A 24,168-nucleotide genomic window follows, 5' to 3' on the forward strand; every position below is an offset into this window, starting at 1 on the left:
GCAGTGGCTTTTTGGTACCAATGAAAAATACGTTAAAGTTTGCCAATATCAATATACCCACTGTCGATGTTATTTTTATTGCATGTTCAAACGTTGCAAAAGCTGCTTGATCCAATCCATTGAAAGATTCTCTTTTCAGTGGCTGCACATATCAAACTTTACACGTTGTCAGCTATTTGGCGCAGTTAAATTGGTTCAAATCAGTATAATGTTATGGTACGTAATAAAGAAACCGTATTATATGTGTATGTGAACCAATAAGAGAAATTGTTTTACTTCAATAAACCAGGAAAGTCCCATTGAGATTAAAAGTTCTGGCCAAGAAGCAGCTAAAGTTACCAAACCATTACAACTGCGAGTAGAATTGCATAATAACAATGACATACAATACAATTATGAGAAACATATCTTTAACCCGTTTTAGAATGACATTTTCTTATTGTGTAAGTTCTAATGTTGACTCTAGCAAGAACCGCAGAAACACTTGCATAAAGACTATAGCCACAATAGAGATCTATACCAAAATCTTTCAATACAAAGCTTATAGTATTCTGTATTTTAGAGTCATGTTTACATTGTAGGTCAGCAATCATTTCAAGTAAACAAATGAATCCACTTTGTATGTCCCCAAGCTATCATTACCAAGCCCGAATGTCACGCGATCACCTCTGTGACTGTCGCTCGTCCTTCATATGAGATATCCTGATGTCAGATGCAGCTGGATGGAGTTATATTTACAGTATAAGTGCGTGACTGCCGAGCGGCCCCTATACGCGCGCGCCTGCGTGGCTTTATGTGGAGTAGTGGGTGATGGCCCCATGGATGCGCAAATACCCATCTGTCAGCAGCTTTGAGTAGATACATGCATGTGAGGAAGTGCCTCACCTTTTGCCTATGTTGTGTGTGTATGAGTGTGTTTATGTGTGTGTGTGTGTGTACGTGTATGTGTGTTTGCGCTCTTGGAAAAAGGGGGCTGCCTCCTTTCCGCCTGAGCGCGACTGTCAGTGGGCATCAGTCAGTAGTCACAGCAGTGTGGCAGGACGCGGGGATCATTAGCGGCGAGTGAGGGAGCGGGATGGAGGAGAGAGGAGGAGGAGACGAAAGAAAGAAAGAAAGAATGAAAGAAAGAAAGAAAGAAAGAAAGAAAGAAAGAAAGAAAGAAAGAAAGAAAGAAAGAAAGAAAGAAAGAAAGAAAGAAAGAAAGAGGAGCACGGGGCAGTGGTCGTATGAGTCGTCCAGCGCGTCTTAATATCCGTCTTGAGAGCATTACACACACCGCTCTGCACTTTCTCCTCTCAGTCACGCAATCGCCCAGCCGCAAAGACCCCCGGCGCCCCGTTTCCATCCCCCCCCCCCCTCCCTCTGGCCCTCTTCACTTCTCTCGCCCCGCGCTTTCACTCCCAGGCTGACCCTCCCTGCCCCTCAGAATATCCCTCAAGCCCTGACTAGGCGTACTATATTCTATATGTAGCTTTTATTTTCCATATTTGCCCATCTTTCTTTTTTTTTCTCTCTCTCTCTCCCTCTCTCTTTCCCTCTTCTCTTGCATCTTTCCTCCGCAGAACATTGCTCCCATTTTCGCCCACTCGAAGCCGGTCCTCTCTATGCGCCGCGAATCATTGCTACTTGACCTACTCTTAACCGCAGCAAGGTGAAACGAGTGCGCTACACATAAGACATAAGCTCCCTGTCGTTCACTTTTTCGGCGCTAATGTTCATCTCGCAGCCTTTTTGAGCTGTTATATCCATTTTCATTTCGGCCTCTACCAGTGGTTCCCAACTTTTGTTTTTTTCTTTTTTTCCCTGAGGGGCACGTTGATTGATTCAAATTCCAAGCTTACAGGACTGTTTTTTTTTACTCTTTGAAATAAGTACTTTTGAGTTATTAGTTCCCAGGTAGTATTTCATCTGGCTTACTAAATAAACGTGAGTGTGTGAGTCATGTTTTGAACGGCTCTTCGGGTTGAACTGATCCCAAAGATTCGGCCGTGAGTCCCAGTCAGATCGGCCCGTTGCCCTGCAGCTCGGTGACCTGTACTCAGAGATGCCATATGCCGCCACACAAGTATCAACGCGCCTGACATTTCACAGAACAGAACAGCCTGGGCCCGAGCTAGCCGTGCTATAGCACAAATGCTAATGCCCCTCCAGTGTGCTTACTCAGTAGGTTTTGCAGGTCCGGCGACCATCTGTTTGCATCGCCGAGATTAGGCCTATATCCTGTAATTTATTTGCCCCAGTGAAACATTTGCGAGCTCGGGTTTTTGGCACATGCCCCCGGTGTAGCTTTAGCATTACGGTCCCCCTGATGAAAACACTACAGCGTATTATGAGGTTAAAGCAAAGCAGCCTGGACACACGCCAGGCGCCGCTTGAAAAATTGAAGGTGTACGGATGGCAGCCGGTCTGAAATGCAAGTGGCATGTGAACATCTGCATGGACATGAATGAGCAGGTGCAACGGAGGGCTGCACAATGGATTTGTCCGTGGATATGTGATGTAGTCCAGCCTACAAAGTGACTGCAAAACACATCCAAGTAGTGAAGGGTCTGCAAATTGTTCAAATTAGCGTTTTAGCGTCTGATTTGATGCTAGATGCACTTCCTGATGCAAGTGCCCATATGCTCCTAAATTGACTTGTTTGAAGTTTTAATCATGTAATGCTACTACAAAGACATCCCCATTTGTTTAATTTCATGGAAGTAGCACTGTGCATTCTGATCTTTATTATGTTGATGTTTTTTTTTTTTTTTCTTTTTTTTACATTTAAATTGCCTTAACTACAAAGCTCGTCTTAGAAGCTGTTTTTTAAAGCTGTATTTACACATCATTACCCTCTGTGGCCACTCTGGAGGAGCCCATGTGTCTCAGAGATTCAGGCTAAGTCTGGCCAAGTAACTTTTACTTTACGTGAAGTTCTAAAGCAGAGGTGTCCACAAGTGAAGTTAGGATTTCGAATTGACCCACAACACTCTCTGCAGGCATGGGAACGACAGCTGATAAATACAGCCTGTGCAAGCTTTCATTTTTAGCTAACGGCAATCTTTGGGGTTTGAGTCAAGGCGAATCGAGCAAATGAATGGCGTCATGATGAACACACTGTGAGGGAAAACCGGCTCAGAAGCAGTTCGGTACTTATTATGTATTTAAATATGTGGAGGACAGTGTAGTGTTGCACATGACGCTGTAAAGTCCAGGAACGCCCGACCGGAGCAAGTCAACAGTAGAAGAAGAAGCAACTAAAGTGAAAACTCAAAACTGCATGGATGGAGAGAAATACTATTCCAGGTAAGTTTTTTGTTTGTTTGAGGGAACAGCTTCATAACATGATTAAATTATGTTAAATTATATTATATTTTAAATTATATTTTAAAAAGTAGATCTTGCATGATACTGTATCCTTTAACATAACACTTGAACTGTGCTTAATGTAGGGCCGAAGTGATCCAGGCTGCGAACTTTGACAAACATTACCACAACTTGTTACGCCCTGAAGATTTTATGAATATGAGAACACAAAAGCAGCATGAAAATCTCTATCCTATAACATACACAATTTAAAAGAACTATTGCCTTTAGTAGCTCGCAGCCAAATCTTTTCATTACCAACAGTAAAATTTAGCTCTGCATCTAATTCTCTCATGCGCAGACGCTCATTTATCCCAAACCTAATTGCCATTCCGCACACACAGAGCTCTCTCTCTCTCTATCTCTCTCTGAAATGTACAAAGACACAGGCCCTCCACACACACACACACACACACACACACACACACACACACGCTCGGCACTGACCCAGCGGCATCCACTCAGGTCTTCCCTCTCATCTCGTTGCCACTTACCTAGATCCCCGCCCGGTAGGTCTTTGGCCACGGGTGCGTCCCTTGTAACCGACAAGTGAAAAAGACTGCACTAAGCTGATTGCCCACAAGACCATGGGGGTCAAATTATCATCGCAACGACCGAATCAAAAGCTCCTCGGGTCACGGTTTGACTTATGTAATACGCCTCCGTCTCGCATGTGTGTTCATTTTGGCAAAACTATTCTTCTCCCCCCGCAAGCCTCTACCCCACAGGCCATTTACCCATTTTGTACTAATTGAGGTATCTTTTTTCGGAAGCTGTTATAGCGTGCATTTAATTATTTATTTTGACGGGAAGCAATCTGGTGACTAGAGAGGAGAGTACTCCTTGTGTGCGTGTGTGTGCGTGTGAAACAGGACGGGACAGCAGCCAAGGCTCAAGACTGGGTCAGTGAAGCTTTTCCCTTTTTTCAGACTACATGTGAGTCGCAGGGCAGCGCTATGTACTGTAGGCTGACTGTATCGTGTCTTTGGGGGGGGGGGGCACAGGACGGTGCATTCTGTGGGTGTGCCATGTGCATCGTCTCCGAGTGCATGGCTTTCTGAGTGCAACGGGAGTGCACTAATGGACGCACACTTGAGCTGAAGTGTGCAGAGTGTAGCTGAAGTGCAGCCAAGTCTGGCTCCCAGTCCCTGCTTGGAAGGCTTCTAATCTACTCTCGCCACCATTCAGACTCTCTTTCTCTCCCTCTCCATTTTTGCCCACCTCCCCTCTTCTCCAATCTTCACAATCTCGGGCCTCTCTATCAATTTAATATTTTCATCCCCACTTCATTGACTGAACCACCCGCCCGTGTCTCCCTACTGTCTCCCCATTAAATCTCCTTATCCCGCATCTTAGAATAAAGACGTGCGGATCAACATCATCGCCAGCCGTCGGACTCCTCTGCCATGCCCCCCTCCCCGCAGTGCAGCGAGGAAAATGAAATAAGGGGAGACGACTTGTAACCACCAGTCGCCTTGACCTTTATCAAGCTCAGGCGCCCGAGGCAGGGTGAATGAGAGATTAAGAAAATGACTGAGCGTTATTAACCCCGACTCCGCGAGCGCACACACATATTTGGCACGCGGGCGGCTTTCACAATAACTCGGTTGCCTTTTCTTTTCTTTTTCTTTTTTTTGCATTTGGCTGGCATTTTTGGCAGTTGAGAACAAGCGAAAGCCAAATGTTCAAACTGGGAACACCGCTTGTGCATTCAGTGTCATGTCACTTCAGACAAAAAGGAATAAATGGTGAAGACGCGGGGGTCGCCGTGCCAGCTCAGATTGTGCAACCGTGATTGATCTCTTCACAGCACTGCCGCTAATGCCAGGTCCCGTTGTGAACCAATAGACGGTGGAAGGAGACCAAGAGACCGGGATGCTGTAAATCTGCAATAAGCATGGGGAGACAGCAGCAGACAACTGGCTGTGTCAAAGGGGAATTTATGGAACATTAGGAAAGTTTGTGCGACTAGCGGGACAGTGATGAAGATATGCAGCATCCACAGCAATTGTGGGACATGAACTTTGCTCTTGATGACAGATATGGGAATGATAACACTCATGTCAATCAAAAAACAGGACCATCAGAATGAAACAATGCAAAAAACCACACACAAAAAAGTAGCGGCGAAGCTTTCTCGCCAATGTTCCAGTATTTTTTTCCCACTATTAATATCACAAATTCTTGCATCACTCTCTGGATACGGTGAGAACTTGTGAGGGCCAGATGTTAACCGAGATGGCTGCAGCCTTTTGCCAACCAAGCCGTACCTCTATAATGATGGATCATTTCTCGGTTTTCCTCCTGCCGCCGGTGTGTGTGCGTTCGTGTGTTCGTATGTGTGTGCGTGACTGGCAACTGTGCATGTGTGGCCGCACTTCTCCTTCCAGTCAATCAATGAGCAGAGACAATTCCCCGAGTGACATTTACGGCGAAGAAAGAGAGCCATTTATCACTTTAGTTTTGGGATAATAAAAGAATGACTGAATGAGCCTGTGCGTGCGTGCGTGTGTGCGTGCGGGAGAGAGAAGAGAGAGCTAAAGATGAAAAGGGGATTTCAAAAGCACATGAAAGGAGCAGGAGAAATAGCGAGGGAAGAGGGAAATGAGTGATAAAAAGGCTACTTTGTGCCGAGTGTGAAATAGAACAAGCGGAGGGAGAGAAGAGAGGACTGTTGAGTGACTGACAGCGGCAAAGAGAAAGAACGGTGAGCGTGGAGAAGGGAAAAAAAAAAAAAAAAAAAGCCCGGGGTACGTGAGGGAAAAATCGCGCAGACAGAGGAAGAGGATCGAAAAAAGGCTCTGGGCATAGAGAGAGAATAGTAGGAAGAGACAGGAATGGAGGAAAAAAGAAAGAAAGGGGGAGACGGCAGAGAGAGAAAGAGAGGCAGACGGACTAAGTTCATTCAGGGCTATGAGCGGTTCAGACCTCACACGGCCAGCATACTAAGCATTATGTCCTGACCCACATTCATGCCACTGACACACAAATCTAGTCAGGAGGAGGGGGCAACACAAGCCCCCCCCCTCCCCAATGCATGACTATACCTTTTGTAAAATACACAACCGTAGCCAGCTGCTCTCCTGATCACCTCATAACCCAAGCGCAACCCTAGCCCTAGCCTCAATCCGGCGCAGCCTCGGAGCGCATATGCTGAGCTCCCACACAGATTTGATCACACATGGCTTGGCTGACACATGGCCAGCCAGACACGCCCCATAAAAGTGAATTTTATTCCCCAAGGGTCACTTTCCCCTGTTCAGCTCAGTTTAGCTAATTTTTACAATTTAACAGCGAATTGTCAGCCATCCGTCCATTAACACAACAGCTTCCACAGCTTTCGCCGGGGAGCAGAAAGAAATGGCCGTGTTGGATGAGAGGATGTCGAATTTTTCCCATGCATTCAGTCGTACTATGAAGGAGTAGACTGTGCCATCTCACAGTTTCTTCAGTCCTTGCCTCTGTGAGACGACTGCACAGTCTCAGTCTGTGCCAGGTCCTATGACACCAGGCTGTTAGGAAGCTGAACTCTCCCCTTCTATCCATTTGCTGCCCTCAATTGTGTACGTAGTGTGTGTTTGATATTTCTCTGTTTAGATTATTAACTATTGTCTTTTTGTACAAGCCTTTGAGAATAATGTGAATAATGTGAATGAACCAATGACCCCTCTCATGTTTTGAACTCGGAGTTAGGGCTGCTTCTCTCCGGTTGATGATTTGTTGAAAACTAATTTATTCCCCAAGCCTTAACTCTGTTGAACAAACAGAAACCATGCTCGTGTATTGTACTGGGACTGACACACAGTAACATAATCAATTTTGCACCATCAAATACATACATGATGTGTTGCTTAATGATTAAGTTAAGTTATACTTTGTTAATCTCTTAAAGCGAGCTTTCTAAGACGCTAATCTCTATACCAGGGGTGTCCAAACCTTTTTCATGGAGTGTGCACAGGGTGATGGTCCACAGATTGGTGGTCAGCGCCGTGAAGCATTCGACTCAGTGTATTTAGCAGAGGTTTATTTATTTATGATTAAAACCTTAATGCCAGCTCTGTAGAATGTTAGTTGTTAGATTAGAACTGCATAGAAAAACTTGAGATAAAAAGGAACATCTCTGGTGGTGTGTGCCGATTCTGCAAGGAGCCTGAGGGCCACCCAAAATTATTCTGAGGGCCACATTTGGCCCCCGGGCCGCACTTTGGACACCCCTGCTCTATGCTGTAGACTGTTGCCCTTAGCTCAAGTGCCAATTCTTTTTGAAGAACACCAACCTTATTTAACATGAGCCATGAGAGTTTTGAATGGCCAGAACAATTTAGCCAATTATTATAATAGATTTTCGAATCTGGCAGACTGGACTGGGTCGATTGAGTTGAGGACATTTCCCTTCTATCTTCAGAACCTTCTTCTCGCTCTTGTCTTCAGAAGTGAGACCGGTTCAACATGTGCAAGCTAAACATCTATCCAGTCTTGTCTGCGATAAATGAACATCTCTCCTGCGATGGATACTTCCTGGATGACTGACAGGCCACACAAACATCTTGTATTAACCTGCGTATACAGTGGTCTTTTTAAAAATAGAATCAGTCAAATCTTGCTTATACTTCCCTTCGGTTTCTACAGTGCCTCCATCACCTGCCGGGACCGCCAAGCGCAGACAGGCAAACAGACTGACCACCCCGACTCATCCTCCTCATATCCTGCCCTACCTAGCGCTCAGAGCAGGCAGGAAGGTAGTTGATGGACAAGAGTATTGAGGTAGACTGAGCACGAGGAGGCTGCCGGGAAGGGATAAGGCGCTGGAGCCGTTTAGCTTTAGCATACATCATGTCATTTCCAGGGCCTTACACGCACGTGAACACAAATGCAAGACGCCATCAATCCACGAGGGAAGAGAGATCGGACCTAGAGGAAAAATTGAATTAGGAAATATGCGTATATAGCGTGATTTGTGGACAAGCTCGTTGTTTTTTGTTTGTTTTTTTTGCGGCCTGGAGAGGAATACAGCGGGGGGACAGGGAGCGTATACTTTGTCTTATAGAGAAAGAAGCATCTGCGTTGTTTATCTAAAGCCCCCATCTAGTTACAATGGTTTGATTTGAAATATTCATATACATGTACGACATGATCAGGGCCATTATGTAGCCTCTCACTGTGGGGCTTCACTGAATGGTCTGAATGAAAAACCCATCCGTCAGAGAAAATTATGGAGACAAGACCCCGTCGCATAAGCCTATAGACGTGTGAGGCTGAAGAGGAGTGTTGTTGTGGACGCGTATCAATCACGACAACACACGTTCTATAGTGCCATCAGCATGATAATACTCCATAGGCTATTTCAAGGATAAACCCACCATTATAATATTTCACCGCGCTCGTAGCCAACGGGAAACACATTACGCCATGGGTGTAACGTACATCATAGGGCATCATATTGTTTATTTTTTTCGATGGATCTGTAAGTAGACAAATGGCACTTGAGCCATAATGAACCATAAATCAAGGGCTCCGGCAAATGATAATTCTCCTTTGCCTGTGCGGAGAGAGTGGGCTGTTTCACGTGTACATTGTCAACAACAGTCGCCCGTATCGAGGAGTTTGAAGAGACTACTTGATTGAATTAAACAAAAAAGCATTGTTTCAGCTGATTTTGAATGTGAATGGCGCTCACGTCACGAGTGAGCCAAACTGGAGCGCATGTGTTGGAAACATTAAGATTTATGAACGTGGGACTTTGCGCGTGATGCGGTTTAAAATAAGTTCACTTTTTATTACGATGTTGACATTATTTATTGACATTATTATTGTTGGTGCTTGGTATTCAGGGTCATCTGAAATTTTAGATGCTAGTCATTTGTAACTAGAGATACTCATATTTCTCATTTAGTACTTAGATGTTTTATTTTCTGGTTAAATCTTGTTTACACGCAGTTTAGTCTATTCTAGATCCTTTTTAAACACAGGAAATTTAGTTTGGTAGATTTAAATCAGTACAAAGTAACTTGTTTACCTCAATAAATCGTTTTCGTAGTGCCTCTGGGGGTAATACAAGTGTTAATGGGATGATTGGGGGGTCTTTCATCACTCCCTGGTATCTCTGGCCAGAAAACCACAATTGCAACTTGACTGCCACCGGGTCGGAGCACCAATACACACTAATGGAATCACGAAGAAGAAGCTAACAGGCCAACAGGCAAAGCTAACTGCGGGCTAGCGGCATTTAAACAGCATTTACAGCAAAGTTTGAGTGAAAAAAATTAGCTGTCTTTTCGTCTTTTCTCGTGATTATGTATTTCTTCCTTTTTTTTGTTCATTTTAGAGTCGTCTCTCGAAGCCTACTTTTCTTTGTAGATTGTTTCGCGTACACATCAGAAGACAACACATGCACAAAAAGCAGAATGTTATGCATGGCGTGGAGCTTTGAAATAACTTGTGAAGCAGTAGCAGCCATGTTGTCGAGTCAAAATCAGATATGGGAGGTGTCGCGTTGCGCCAACTACCTCCAAAAGTTTCCCCCCCCCCTTGCTCACTCTCAGCACATGCGCCATCATCCGGCAGACTGCATCTTTGTTGGCCACACAAACCCCACATTCCATAGCAGCGCCCCCAAAACAGTGACTCCCCTGCCTCTGATCCGGAATACATGAGGCACATCTTTGAGCACAAATAAAAGCCACCGCCCGTGGTACCTCCTGGATGAGGTGTGTGCCATTAAAAGACTACACAGACGAGCCCGAGGCCAGTTCCTCGCTGCGATCGGGGGGCTGGGAGAGTCGTAGCCAGAGCGGAGCAGTGCGGTAGTAGAGAGCGGGCCCCGTGCAAAGCGCTGGAGAAAAAGACAGAGAGGCGACCCAGCGTGACTACCGCCTGCCTGAGTGGAGCAGCCTGCCTGCAATTAAGGTGGAATCAGGGAGAAATCTGCGCTGCCTTGATAATGAGCCTCGTCTGAATTATTAACGAGAGCTGTTCCCTCGGGACCCGGGCTCCCGCTGAGCCCATCAACCCCCCCTCTCACACACACCCACATGCGCGCACACACTTTCATACAGGGAAGAGGAATCCGCACATAGACTAACCCACTCGCGCACGGCCCATCCCACACCACGCGCGTTGACACAGATGAGCAACAAGCATGCCGCTACACATGGAGAAAGACATTTCCAAGCGCGGCGAGGGCCAACGCTTTTGATTCACATGCCGATGACAATATCCCAAAAGCCGTTTCGAATCTGCAATACAAACAGGATTTCAGCGGGACAGTCACCCGCCGCCGTCCAAATTGGAAGTGACAGACTTTTCTTCTCTATTAGATTACGTTCCTAAAGCGTGCGTCCTGACTGAAACTGAGAAAATATTACACGTATTATAGGCTTTGTGATTGGTGGTTGGTGGAGTCCATTCGCTTTGTTTTGATGATAGACTAGATGCAATAAGCGACGCTGTCTACGCACCATACTTCTTCTTCAGGGTGCACTGACTATAGAGCACGCTTTGGTATTACTCAGTGCTGTATGTTCACTGAGATGGGTTTTCTGCTAGGTGCATATTCTGAGTTTGATATTTCCCTCATCAATCCGTAAGGGCCAGAGATGTTTCAATATAGGGGCATTATGCAAAATCACCTTTCTAGAGCTTTCAGTCCTGTTATGATGTTACTGCTGTACTTCATCACACACACATAGAGTTGTATTCTGTGTCATTCATGTCTCTCAGCGCTACTATTTCAAAGCCTTCCCTGATATTTTGTCCAAGAGCCAGTTCCTTTTTGAACAAAGGCCATAGTCCTATCTTCTCTGCCGAGCTCCCCCTCCGCTGTTGAAGATGAGTTTTAACGTGGCAGAACTGAAACCATGGAAATGGTGTGTATTGCATTTCCTCACCAACAAAAAAAAATCAAGTTTTAGATCAAACATTCATTTAAAATGTAACTACTACACTTTATGCAGACAGAGATCTGACGATTCAAGGTCCACAATATGTTCATCTTGAAAGTATAGGTTATAAGAAAATGACACGAGAAGATCATTTTTTGGCCTATTCAAGACCTTAGGTATGCAATTGAGCTATTCCCTCTGTAAAAAAAAATAAAAAAATAAAAAAGTTTTATGCAATTATAAATGGTTCCTGAAAAAGTCCGAATAGATTACATTGCAGCGAAATTCAGGTAAAAGACTTTTTCTGCTGCTTTAGTTTTCTTAGTTTTGAAATGAAGGTCTAAGCATTGCATTGTTCTCATTCAGGACTACAACCTGTAAAAGGACTATATAGAATACTTCTTTCTTTATGTTCATGAGCAGTGCTTCTGCACAGTACACGTTACAAGGACGAGGGCTTCATACTAATGTCCCACATGCTTATCTGGAAGGTCCACCACATTCTGCATGGGACCTCTTAAGTCGATAATTTCAGTCTTTATTCATTGGAATACTTCTTGGAAAGTATTTCTGGTCATGGGGGAAATTCTACAATAACTCTTTCCAGGAAAAGCGTCCTGAAAGTCGGCCTCTACAACAGTGCGAGAGCCATCCCTGTTGTGAGAGTACAGCCACAGAATGAGCTGCTTCCTGTTTTCACTCGCTGCAATGCAATGTTGCTGGAGGGATAGTGCGCGCGAACACAGTGGCTTTTACTTACATTTTATTGAAATGTGGGTGTTGTGGGTGTATGCCTCCAGCTTGCAGTATGTACAGGAGCGTCGGCAAGAACATATAGATCAAGGCCAAGTATCCCTGTCCCGGCAGCGTGTAAGCATCCCGGATTTAAAGGGATGTTCTCTGGTGGTGCAGGCAGGTCCTCATATCAGATCTCCATGTCATTGGAACTGTCAGTCATGGGAAGGTGCACACGGAGGTGGGTAGTAACATGACACAGTTATGATATTTTACATCCATGAATGTGCTTTGTTTTTGATTGTTTTAGCCCAACACACTTCATGTAAAGCGCTTTTGTTGCCCGGCTCCACCTTAAATATAGTCTGTATAAAGTTGGGCATTACTGTGCAGAGATTTGATTTTCCCTCCACATATTTTTTTTTTTCTAAACGGTGGCCACAATAAGTCTTTACCTCTACCTAAAAAGAAAACCTATTTTTTTCTTCATGCTAATGACGATGCTAGTAATCTACAGCTGCCTCCACTCGTCCCGGCGAAAATTAATATGTACACACTTCATGTTTCTCTGATTGGTTTTACTCAACGCCTGTTCGTCCCGTTTGGAATTACTTTCAATGGGAGCAGCACCAGTGTGGCATACTCTGTACAGAACACGGAGGTACGGAAAAAAGAGAATGGTGACCTGCCCTGATTTAAAAAAATAAATAAAATTATTAGGTGAGGTGAGCACGAACAAGGTAGAATGGGTTTCGAATCACTAGCCCCGGTTGTAAAGGGGTAAGATTGAAACTAAAGCCACTTACAGCTACTTCAATAATGTCGTTCTTGCTGACTTTCATGTTTTCCTTTCCAGTTTGAACAAGTAAACCTGCCAAAACATTCTGTCCAAAGTTAACTTCCCCAATGCTTGTGTCAAGTCCTTTTAGACTAACATGACATAACACCGCTCTCACACAAACATTTTGCAGTCACCCACATTTCCGTTTACCAAAAGTCCCAAACGGAGCCACGCCTCTTGGACCGATCACAACACACTTTAATCCAATTTACAGCAAGAGACTCACTTCCGCTCGCAGTGTGCCCCCTGCCAAAAAAAAAAAAAAAAAAAAAAAGGTTTACCCCACCCAAGAACAGAGTGTTCCTCCATGGGTGGTTTCGTGGAGTTGTGTGAAGTATACTGGGGATTTGGTGCAAAATGCTTTCTCCGATTGCGAGCGAGGGAATACTGAAAGGACACATAAATATTGCAGGGAAGAAAGCATGGCAATTTCCTAATGTGTTCAATGTGCCTCTCCAGTTTAATTGAAAAGAGTATTTAATATTCTGAGAAGTGGCTGTAAAATGCACAGTGGTGAGTAATAGGCTTTATAAGAAACGCTTCAACCGCTGAAGTTTAGTTGACGCAAAAAAAAAAGGAACATTTAAATTAGTTCAAGCCCGTCGAAAAATTAAGTCTCTCATCCTCTTGTGTAGGACCACTGAGCTGAGAGGAGGTAGGCTGAGGCAAATCCACCATTGTTATCCTATTATCTGGCTTATGATGTGAGATATGAGATTTGCTACGGATAAGGGGAGACGCGGGCGCTTAAGACAGTCTCCATCACTGGTATAGGAGACAGCGAATGCTCTGAATCCACGGTTCAAGGCTCCCCAGGGAAAGATCGCTCACCTTTATACCAGCCCGTGCGCCAAAAACCGAAGAACGCTCGGACAACGTATGGGAATGTCTGTCTGGAGACCAAAGCCGAGGCGCGCGTCTTTGAGAGAGGCGATGAAAAGCCGAGCAAAAGTGAGATCAAGCAGGGGTTTTATTTTTAGGGTTCCCAGAGATTTCCAATAGGTTCAGTCATAATCATATTATTCTAAGTCCGGCAAAATAGCAGAGAGAGGGCCACTGTGTGAATTGATTTTGTGTTTGTCCTGGATGGATGTGTTTTTATGAATCTTTATTTGAGGCTATTATACTGTATAGCTATAGAGAACTACATCAAGGCTGAGTAGTTGGCAAAAGGTTGCCGGGTTTGACTTGTGGAGTGTATAAGGCCTTTCCGTGTGACGTTTGCAAGTCATTTGTGTTACCTCCAGGTGTCCCTCATCGACCTGAAACATCCTCCAGCAAGTCATGACCAAACCTTTATCTCAAGACCCCCCCCTGGCACTGCTCCTGATAGGCTGCCCTGAGGCACAGGTCAAAGAATGGGTCAAATTCTGAGGACACATTTTCCAACAAAGACAATGTACTGTAACCGAATGCAGTGGCGCAAGGTTTGGTGTCCTTGTGGTGTCGCCGTAGCTGTAGTGGGCGGGGTCAGCGTCAAGCTTTTGTGTTAAAAAGCACAGCCAGGTAACACCAGTCGCTGCTTGCCGCTGCATCGTCTGTCCGTCCCTGGTAAGATGTTACGCTCTTTGTCGCATTTGGGCACAGCGTTAAAGACTGAGTGTGTTTTTAGTGTTAGTGTGGCTAAGGAGTCAATCCACCCGGTGTGTGTATGGAGTGCCAGTGTATAACTATAACTGTAATTGTAACCATTTGAGTGATTCACGCTAAACTGTCTCTTTTTTTGTCTATTTATTGCATGCTCTTGTTGTCCTTTGGTTCTATTTGCCATTTTGTAATTAGATGAAGTAAAATAAAGTACTGTGATCTTTTGAAGTAATAAATAACATTAAACTTAAAGGCGGTGATATGGGCGGTTAGCTTAGCGCCTTCACATCCCAGTGGCTCCTCTGATACTCCTGTTTTAGGATTTCTGGTAGGTTTTCGGAAAGGAATGTATATGCAATCATGGAGGCGGTTCAATCGGCAGTGAAAAAAAGCGTCCTACAATCCATGGGGATGCTAAGTAAAAGCACTAAGCTAACCACCCAAGCAGCAACTTTTTTTTTTTTTCACATAAAAAGTTGCATAGTACCGCTTTAAGTTGTGCCTCTGTCTCTGGCCCCACCCGGCTACACCTGGCAAATATTAATCTGTATTTATGCAATAGGATAGTTTAATTCACAAACGTTTTTCAGTTATTAAGATCTACGGAGGTGTTCGAGGAATGCTTTATATATGTATGATGGCATATTTCATTGTGCCATCTTATTTATTACTTAGAATGGTCCATGCAAATTCCCACTAATACACTTTATACAATTTACAGAATGCCTAATGGGAAAGAAGATGGAGTCAGAGATAAAATCCTAGACAGTCGTGTCTCGCAGATGGAGTGATAAGAGAGAGCGGACTAATATCAAAGTCAAAATGATATTGTTTTTCATATTACTGTCTCCTGATTGCCGTCTCCCGTATCTGAATGCGTGCCCATGCTCTGGTAATTTGCATGTACATTAATCATTTTCAATGAGAAATGAACTGCCACAGCTGCCTGCAGGGGGAAAGGCAGTGAGAGCGCGCTTGTTGGCATCAAATCCGGCTCAACCTGAATATACTGCCTGAACCCAACCTGGCTCCCTTCTGCGGGAGCCAAGGGGAGATGTAAGGTGCTCATAATCCCGCACCATAAATCTGTCCGGCATGCATCATACGCTCTCATTCCACTGCTCCTGTGTGTGCGACTGTGTACGTACGCACTCTCAAATTACTGCGCTCCCCTGAGCCAAGACGCAGGATAAAATATGAATCAGCTAAAGTCTAGGACAGTTTCCAGTCCCGACAGACTCCCCGACCGTCATCAAGAGGCACCAGCGAAAGCATTCCTCCGCCTCACACACACGCACACACACACACACACATCACCACCACATCTCACACTCTGAAAGTTTCAAGTCTCTCCACTTGATGGCTAAGCTCCTGTCAAACACTCTCTCGGCTGCACGTTTGACATTCATATCCCTCATATTTGCCGAGTGTCTCTCCTGCGCGGCGGCGGCTCAGGCCTGTGCATAGTGACAGGATTATGAGAGCCCGCGCTGCCTTTTTACCGATAAATCAATGAAATGGAGAGATATGATCCAGCCTTGTTACAAATACTGCTGCCTGTGGAGATAGGGCTTATGAGCCTTTACTGGAGATAAAACTCTACCCACGCAGACGTCTCTTTCCGCGGATTCGCCGTGCCACACGCGCACTGAGTTCCACCAGGTTTAATTCGCTTGATAGGGCTGACCTTTTGACCGGGTTCCACGCTGGCACCGCTACCTGCCGACACTATAAATAAGAGTATTTGGATTAGAGCTGCAAAATGACTAGCTGGCACCCTCGCTGGCCTGCTGTTAACTCCCCTGGCATTTCAATGACCTCGGTCAGAGGAGCGTGGCCAGCAAGGAGTCATGTGCACTTCCCAGCGTTTAAAGGTGCTTTTCTTTTCTCTCATATTGACAGCGAATAGCACTAAGGAATACACATGCAGACAAATATATGTTAAGAAACAGGGATGCGCTTTCATTGGTGCATCGTCGTTGTACTTGGTGGATGTCAATAAATGGATGTCAATGTTCTGTTGCCGGAGGAGAAATGAAATCAGTGGCAATTCATTTTTCAAAATTGAGCAATTGCTTTTTTTCCCCCCACAACTTTGAAGATAATATGCTGACGTAGCAGGGGTCAGTTTGGGGACATTTGTAGCAGCTAAATTTAGGCTTTAATTACCAACTCTTAGCCAAGAACAAAATCAGAGTAAAACCAAATCCTATTAGCACTAATTAAGAATTGGTATCTGCCCAAAGTTCAATAGTTGAAGCTGACAACACGTGTTTCCCTCTGTCTCTAACCTAGCAGAGTTTAAACTGACATGACACAGGCGTTCACCGCCCAAATGTGTAGAAGTAATTCATCGATTAAAGTATAGGGACAAAAATTGTGCAGATTGGTCAAACTCAAGGAATAAAAGCCCCATCGATTTTCCAATAGTTTAAAGAAGGAGCGTGGAAACTACTGACCATAGCACGCTTATTTGAATTGAATACTTAAAGGAACAGGCCACGGTTTTTCCATACTGAGATATGTTAAATGGTCTCAACTTATATAGCGCTTTTCCACCTACATTAGGCACTCAAAGCGCTTTACAGCAAGGATCCACTCACCCATTCATACTCTCATTCATACACCAATGTACACAGACACCGGGGGCAATGTGGGTCTTGCCCAAGGACACAACGACAGTGTGCACTTTCAGGAGGTGGGATTCAAACCCCCGACCTTCCAATCATGAGACGACCTGCTCTACCATCTGCGTCACTGTCGCCCCACTGTTCTTACCTGAGCTTAGACGAGTTGATGCATACCTCTCTGTTCTTTGTGCGTGCGCTGTTAGCATGTGGCATACATATTCCTATAGCTCCAAACGGGGGTGAAGTTAGAAGTAAGAACATATCTCAGTATGGAAAAATGGTGGCCTGTTCCTTTAAATTCTCATTAACGTTCCTATTATAATGACATGTTATGGTCATACGTTACCACGGATAGCTGGTTAGCTTCCACCGTTGTTTTAAACTAAGTCTACAGGGGGGAAATGAATGGGATTTTTGACTTCAGGAACCAGAGAAGGTTTCAAAATGGAAGGGAATGCTGAACTCCATTGAGGTTGTGTGGCACGGTGCACAAAACCACAACTAGTTTATGAAACCGACTTCCAAAAAGCAGCTCTCGAGAGTCCGGACTATGGAGCAGAGAGCCAAACCAGAGACCAACGGGGGAAATCTTATCAAGGCAATGCTCCATTACGACCACTTTAACCCATATCAAAAGCAAATGTAGATTTGTACACATATACCCACAGCTCATTGATGCATTATGAATTATTGCCTCCATAACTACACTCAATAAAGTGGACCTCCATGCATAACAATAGCATGATCTAACCCCCCCTTGAAGTTAATGATGTTCTGGGCGCCTGCAGGGCTATCCCCACACGATGCTAAAAAAAAACCCACCATTAGATGCATTAGGGAGTCAGAAGCTAGACTAGCGCTATTCTCTGTAGTGGCCCGCTGTCAGACCATTCAGCGGGCCCGACATACGCGGCTATAGAAGTCGACAGCCCCACCCCCTTTGCGCTAACCCCCACAAAGAGGGCGACTTTACCGAGGCCCGGTGCTTTGTTGCCATTGACGAGTGCCTCTCCCACACAGTGCAATATGCATGCATGCCTTGATGTTGGCACTCCGATATGCAGTAATTAACCGTAATTAGATTTAGATTTAAAACATAATTGGGTTTAAAATGTATAAAGCACGTAGGCAGGAAGACAGAATGAGACCCTAATTTTAGTTCTGATGTGTAATTTTCAGTTTATGCTGTATATGAATGTGGTGGAAGAGGAGTTTTAAACATAATGCTGTTTTTCCTATAGCCGGCAGCGGTGGATCTCAAACTGTTGCACGTTGTGGGCTTCGTCAGGTGGTACTCTTCTATTTTAGACAGTTTAGACATCATTTGGTCCAATTTAGATGCATTTTAGAACCAGTTCAGACCTGTTGTAGCTCTGATTTGGTGTTGATCTAGAGCTGGTGACACTTGGAAGGTCAAACATCGTATAAGGTGGGACACGGTGTGGGAATCTTTGAGAACCAGACCAGAGGCGACTCGCGCACTTACTTTCAAACCACATGCCTTCACATTCAACATGATTGTTCTGCTTTTGCGTATGCTGATATTGCATTGGCAGGCTCAATGAAAGTGTGTATAACAGCTTCAGTCTATACACATCAACAATTAACCAGTCAAACAGAGACACTATTATTTTTGATTGATTCCATTTGCCACCACAATGACTTGTCATCAAGTAAATTCTCAACAACTCACATGTAATATATTAGTTTTCCAGGCTGGTGAAAAATGCTTTGTGTGGAAAATATTTGCAATCCAGCCTCACTTTGCCGCTGGTCCAAGTCATTCATCCAATTTAACGAGTTGTCCTAAAATACAGTATACGACCCAAGAGTTTTTGAGAATCCAATGGCACCTTTGTTCACCTTGTCTCGATCTTGGAGAAAGCAGCAACTGACTTTCCATTTAATGCACACAGAATGTCTATTTGTACATTTTAAATTACAGCATGTTAGTGAATACATTTTCATTTGTAACTAAACTAATTTACTTACCACATGAGAGCCAATATACAAATAAACACAAATCTACAAAAAATAATATCCTTGATCAAGCAAACAAATGACAAAGTGTTGTGGTGATGTACAAAGCATGGCAAAAAAGCAGACACACAGACACAGTCTGAGTGGCCAAATAGTTACAAGACCCCAGTGGCCAAGCAGTGGAAAAAACATAACTAGGTTTACAACTGCACCTCTATGTAAGTCCTCTTCAGTAAAGACATGATCAGGAAGCCATGACCTCACAACGCTGCAGCTTTCCTAGAAATCAGGGCCCATTAGGTATTTATAGCAGCTTAATGGCTGTGTCTAGGTGTATTGGCTATTACCCATCATCAAACCAGCATCACATCCTTTCTCCTCTCCAACAGCAGCCACAGCTGCATCATTTATCCCACACGGGGTACTCGGGAAAACCATCTTCCTAGAACCGCCACGTATAGGATTCAAATTCGATAAACAATCCCAGCCGTTGTGTACATGGCTGTCTAACCTTCTGTCATTTTCAGACTGTTTAGAACTAATGCGTGATTCTAAATGATAATGCAGGTTGTCTATTTCTGCTCTCACAAAAAGTGCTGTCAAACATGACGTTGATATATAAGGGTGTGCACCTGCTTATGGACATGAGCCAAGGCATTAACATGTGGCTTCATGTTATGCTGCACTCATTTAGCCTGAAAAGACATTAGCAGATGTACAACAACTTTAGATCTCCAATAGAACGTCTACAGTAAATTGGCTTAATGTATTTACAGGAGCAAAAGGATCTTTTTAACTTGATTAAATTATTGTGTGTACAGTTCGTCGTTATCAGAAAAAAAAAAACTTGCTCTGTACTTTCCATATGTGCACATACAAAAAGTAAAATATCCAAGTTGTAAAATGAACATGTTGAGACTTAAACAGTTTAAGTAGATTTCTCTGTTTCTCATACACTTTGAATAATTTAATCACGCTGAATACAATTACAAATGTTTCTACTTTTGTGCTGGTCCCAGGCCTGAATGAATGGAGTTGCCAAATCAACATGCAACCGCAAACAAACAGAGTGAATCGCCGGAGAGGTTTTTGGTGGTTATGTTGAAAACTTTCCTTCTCTCACAAAACCTCACCTAAAGTGGCCTCACAAGGTAAAATGTAACTACCTTATCTTGCAGAGGCCTGTGCAAACCTGCCATGGCCGACTATACCGTCCGTGTGAACTCGCTAACTTCACTTGCCCCGTATAAGTGTATGTTTACATTTCAGCTCAGCTTAGTCCGAAAACCAGGTCAGCTACAGTCCTGCTACTGACATTACGGCTGCCTGCTTTAAACGACTTACCTAATCCCCGGTCATTACCTGAAATGGGCCCCATGTCTCGCCTGTGGCCTTAAATAGCCCCGGACCTCAGACTGCCAATGTCAAACCCCCTAATTTGCAGTTTCATAAATAGTAGCTTGGGGACTTTGGAACCCAAAGATAAAGTGGCCCTGTGGTTGAAGATGTTACTCCATGCTGGGACTGTGTGCAGTGCTGAAGAAAAAAAAAAAAAAGCATTGGCCATAGGCAAATATGTAGAAAGGGGCTTAAGATGTCAGCGAGTTGATTGCGATTAGGAAAGCCACATTTGCAGGTGACAGAGGTTAGGTTACGCAACTGTAACATGTTATTACCTGTGGCAGATAAGAATAAAAGAAAAGAAATATCTGACAGTAATGTGGGAATACAGCCATTATATCGCTTTACAGCCATTTAATGAATAACATGTTAGTAATTTACTGGAAGCATCATTAAAGTAACTTAATATTTCTTCCTGTAATATATCGTGCTGAGTATAAAGCTGCAGGCAACAACATGCCACATGATAATATCTTAAGGCGCTGACATGAAATAATATTGAGAAGGCTAAGGCAGTGACTTGATGATATTGATAAATAGATGAAATATTTCGGGGACAAATCAAATAAAAAACTGACATCTGACGTGAACCACATCAGTGTACTAATCATCGTTTAAGACTGAATTTGCCAGTGCAGGTCTGGGTATGAATGCCTTGGTGGAGGTGTGCCCACGTAGTGATTCTTTATGTGACACTTGATGATGACGCGAGCCACTGGAGAGGCTCAAAGCATCGTTGTCACATTACTGACAAAGACTTGCTCCATGTTTTAAAACGAACTCGACTCGCATTTTGTGCACATTTTAGTAATAACCTTTTAAAGTCACATGATAAAACCGCGTGAAGACCGGATATTTTGTGGTTGGTAAAGGACACTCTATTGCTTAAATACATTAAGTCTTTGTGATGGAATTGCTATTGACATTTATTTTTTGTCATCAGCGACAAAGTATGGGTTTATACAACTAAGATTTAAAAAAATCCTATTAGAAGTGAGTTATAGGGGGTGATAAATGTTAACTTAAGGACATAATAAATATATTTGCAAACAATCCGAAAGCACACAACTCACAGGCATGAGCTCTGAATCACAATCCAGTTTAACATAACCTTCTCCTCACATGCTCTATAAGTTCTCTCCCTTAAGGCCAAGTGGGGCGCCCAGCTGATTCCTTTCTCATGCCTTGTCCTCAGATAACCATAATGAATAGAAACACGAAGAGGCTTGGAGCACACCGCCTTATAACATGGGCAGAGGTCCAGGAGGTTACTCTAGGCTCATGGCCAGCCAAGCTCCAGCAAACCGTAGTGGAATTGTGGTCAGTAGTAGTGAATATTTACATTGTGGCCATGCAGCTGACCTGATCTCCCAACAAGTGTCTCACTGTTGATTCATATTGAAAGGAAGAAGAAGAAGAAGAAAAGAAAAAAAAAAGAGTGAGAGTGAGAGACTGCTGGGATGAATATGCATGCGGGACACTTTCTCCTATTTATCTGCCACATTGCACACCTGATTTATGGAAATGCATTATTAAGACGCCCGTTTATTTCATGCGCCGCTAAAGATGGTGTTCAGGAGCTTTGCACAGCCTTGAAGTGACTACTCTCTTGTCTATTACACGCTGCCATCACTGATCTATTAGAATGACTGACGGCAGTAATGAAGTAAGACAAGATAGCGCATGGCACCATTCATGCGTAACGGACACGGAATTCCACAGTGACATGTGTGTGGCGCGAGGAGTTCAAAAAAAAAGAAAAAAAAGAAAAAAATCATAATGACTTTTGGTAAGGTGGCTCTCAAGTGTGATTAACACGTCAGGGCATGAGTGACAGTCGTGGGCTTGACTCTTTCTGCTTACCTTCCAGCCGGCAGAGCTGTTACTGTCGCCCTTATCCTTGAAGTAGGGCACGTAGCGAACCATCCAGTCGTAGATCTGTGACAGCGTGAGTCTCTTTTCGGGGGTGCTCTCGATGGCGCGTGTAATGAGATCCGCGTAGGACTGGTTCCCCCACGCGTTCCGCCGCGAGGACTTGGCTTTGCGCAGCGGTCCGCTCACATCGGCCAGACAGGGGTGCGTCGCGCCGGCAACCGGGTGCTTGAGCTCTACTGGCGTGATGCCTCCCCGGCACGCCGGTATGTCCTCCGGTTCCACCTTGATGTTGGCCAGAGGAAGACCCCCTCTGACTTCGTGCCCCGCCGGGAAATCCTCCGGGCATGGCAGCGGCCAAGTGCAAGAGCGCGGCCGGCTTTGCGGCTCAAAATCCGAATCAACCTGATGAGCGTCCAGCTCGTCGTCCTCCATCATCAACATTACCGCTCAGTGAGACCGGTTGGATGGAATAAAGGAACAGCTGAATGTCTCCACGACTCCCGCTCTGTCCCCAGTGTCACTCAACAATACACAGTTTTCAAAATGTAGATTCTGAGCAAATGATAACAAAATCACAGCCTCGCGTGTAAGGATAAAAGAAGTAGTAAAAGTAATAGTAATTTTTCGTCCATTTTACGCGTGATTTAAAGTCACCTGTCAGAATGAGCGGGCGCCAGGCATGTGTGCCTTTTTTAAATCCACTTGCAGCAACAGATGATATTTCAGATAAGGAGCATATAGTCGTCGAAAAAAAAAAATCCCCAGGAAAGAATGATGGTTACAGCGATGGAAAGAGGGGGGGAAAGAGGAGAAAATCACAAGCCGGGCAGTGTGGAGAGCATCCACTGAGGCGATAATGCGTGATTACCGTGAATTATTAAATCTTCCAGTCTGCACGGATTAAGCTGGCAGCGCCACATTCAAGTCCATTCAGCCTGAACAGCACCCAACTGTCTGCAATTATAATGAAGAGGCGTGCGCATGTGACGAATCGATAAATTCCCCAGTCTCAAAAAAAAAGAAAAAAGAAAAGAAAAAAAAGGAAAAAAGAAAACACGCACATATACAGTCCAGCAGTGAGAACTCGTATCCACTTGTCAGGCTGATAAAATAGGCTTTTATCACACCTCCTCTAGCCTCTCGCGTCTCTCTCCACTCTCAGATCCCACACATGTTCTCATTTGCTTACAACTCGTTCCGTCGATGTGAAGCGAGGATGACGCGCCGGCGCTGTAGTGAAGATGCTGCCAATTGGAGTGCGCTCACGAAATCAATACTCTCTGAACATGATTACAGCGAAATCCCAAACTCCCCCCACCGCCACCACCGCCGCCGCCGCCGCCTCCACCTCCTCCCTCCCCTTTCTCTCCCCCCGTCTGCCTCTCCCCATTTCTCTCACGCACCCGGAACAACCTCCCCCCCCAAAAAATAAAATGTGGAATAAAAATGGTCTTTCTTTGTGCCAGACGCCCTCTTTAAGTGCAGTCCACTCCAAAGTGAAAGCTGCGCTCAGGGCTGTGCCAAACGCATGTCGTGTGGCTCCGTGACCGTTGCGCGTAATAGTTGCCCTCGGGGAGACCTCACAGCGCGCGGGAGGTTATTTCACCTCTTGATGATTACTCCCAGTGAGTGTAATTTTCTATACCGATTAGACAGATTTAGTTCAGATTACGAGAGATTAGGTAACCCGAGATTTTTAATCCAAGCGGAGTGATGGGAGATGGGGGCTTTGCAGAGGTCAGAATTAAACATCATGTTGGGTCCAAGCCAAGCACACGATTGAGCGCGTGAGAGGGACGCCTGCGCACGGTCGTCCTCCTCCTCCTCCCCTTCAAAAAGAAGATCTGGTTGGCTTCTGGTAACAGGCAGTGGTCAGAACAACCTGCCACAG

The 24,168-nt window shown here is 44.6% G+C and overlaps 1 protein-coding gene across 1 annotated transcript in view; it reads right to left on the minus strand.

Moving 5' to 3' along the window:
• Positions 1–23,556, minus strand: part of LOC306967016 (forkhead box protein O6-like) — a 43,685-nt gene extending 20,129 nt beyond the window's left edge. The window contains exon 1 of the mRNA XM_079561894.1: positions 22,266–23,556. Coding sequence (XP_079418020.1) covers positions 22,266–22,718 — 453 coding nt within the window. The 5' untranslated portion in view covers positions 22,719–23,556. The remainder of the gene's footprint in view (positions 1–22,265) is intronic.
• Between the last annotated feature and the right edge of the window lie 612 nt (positions 23,557–24,168).

Source organism: Gobius niger, assembly GCF_951799975.1.
Source record: "Gobius niger genome assembly, chromosome: 8".
Lineage (NCBI taxonomy): Eukaryota > Metazoa > Chordata > Actinopteri > Gobiiformes > Gobiidae > Gobius > Gobius niger.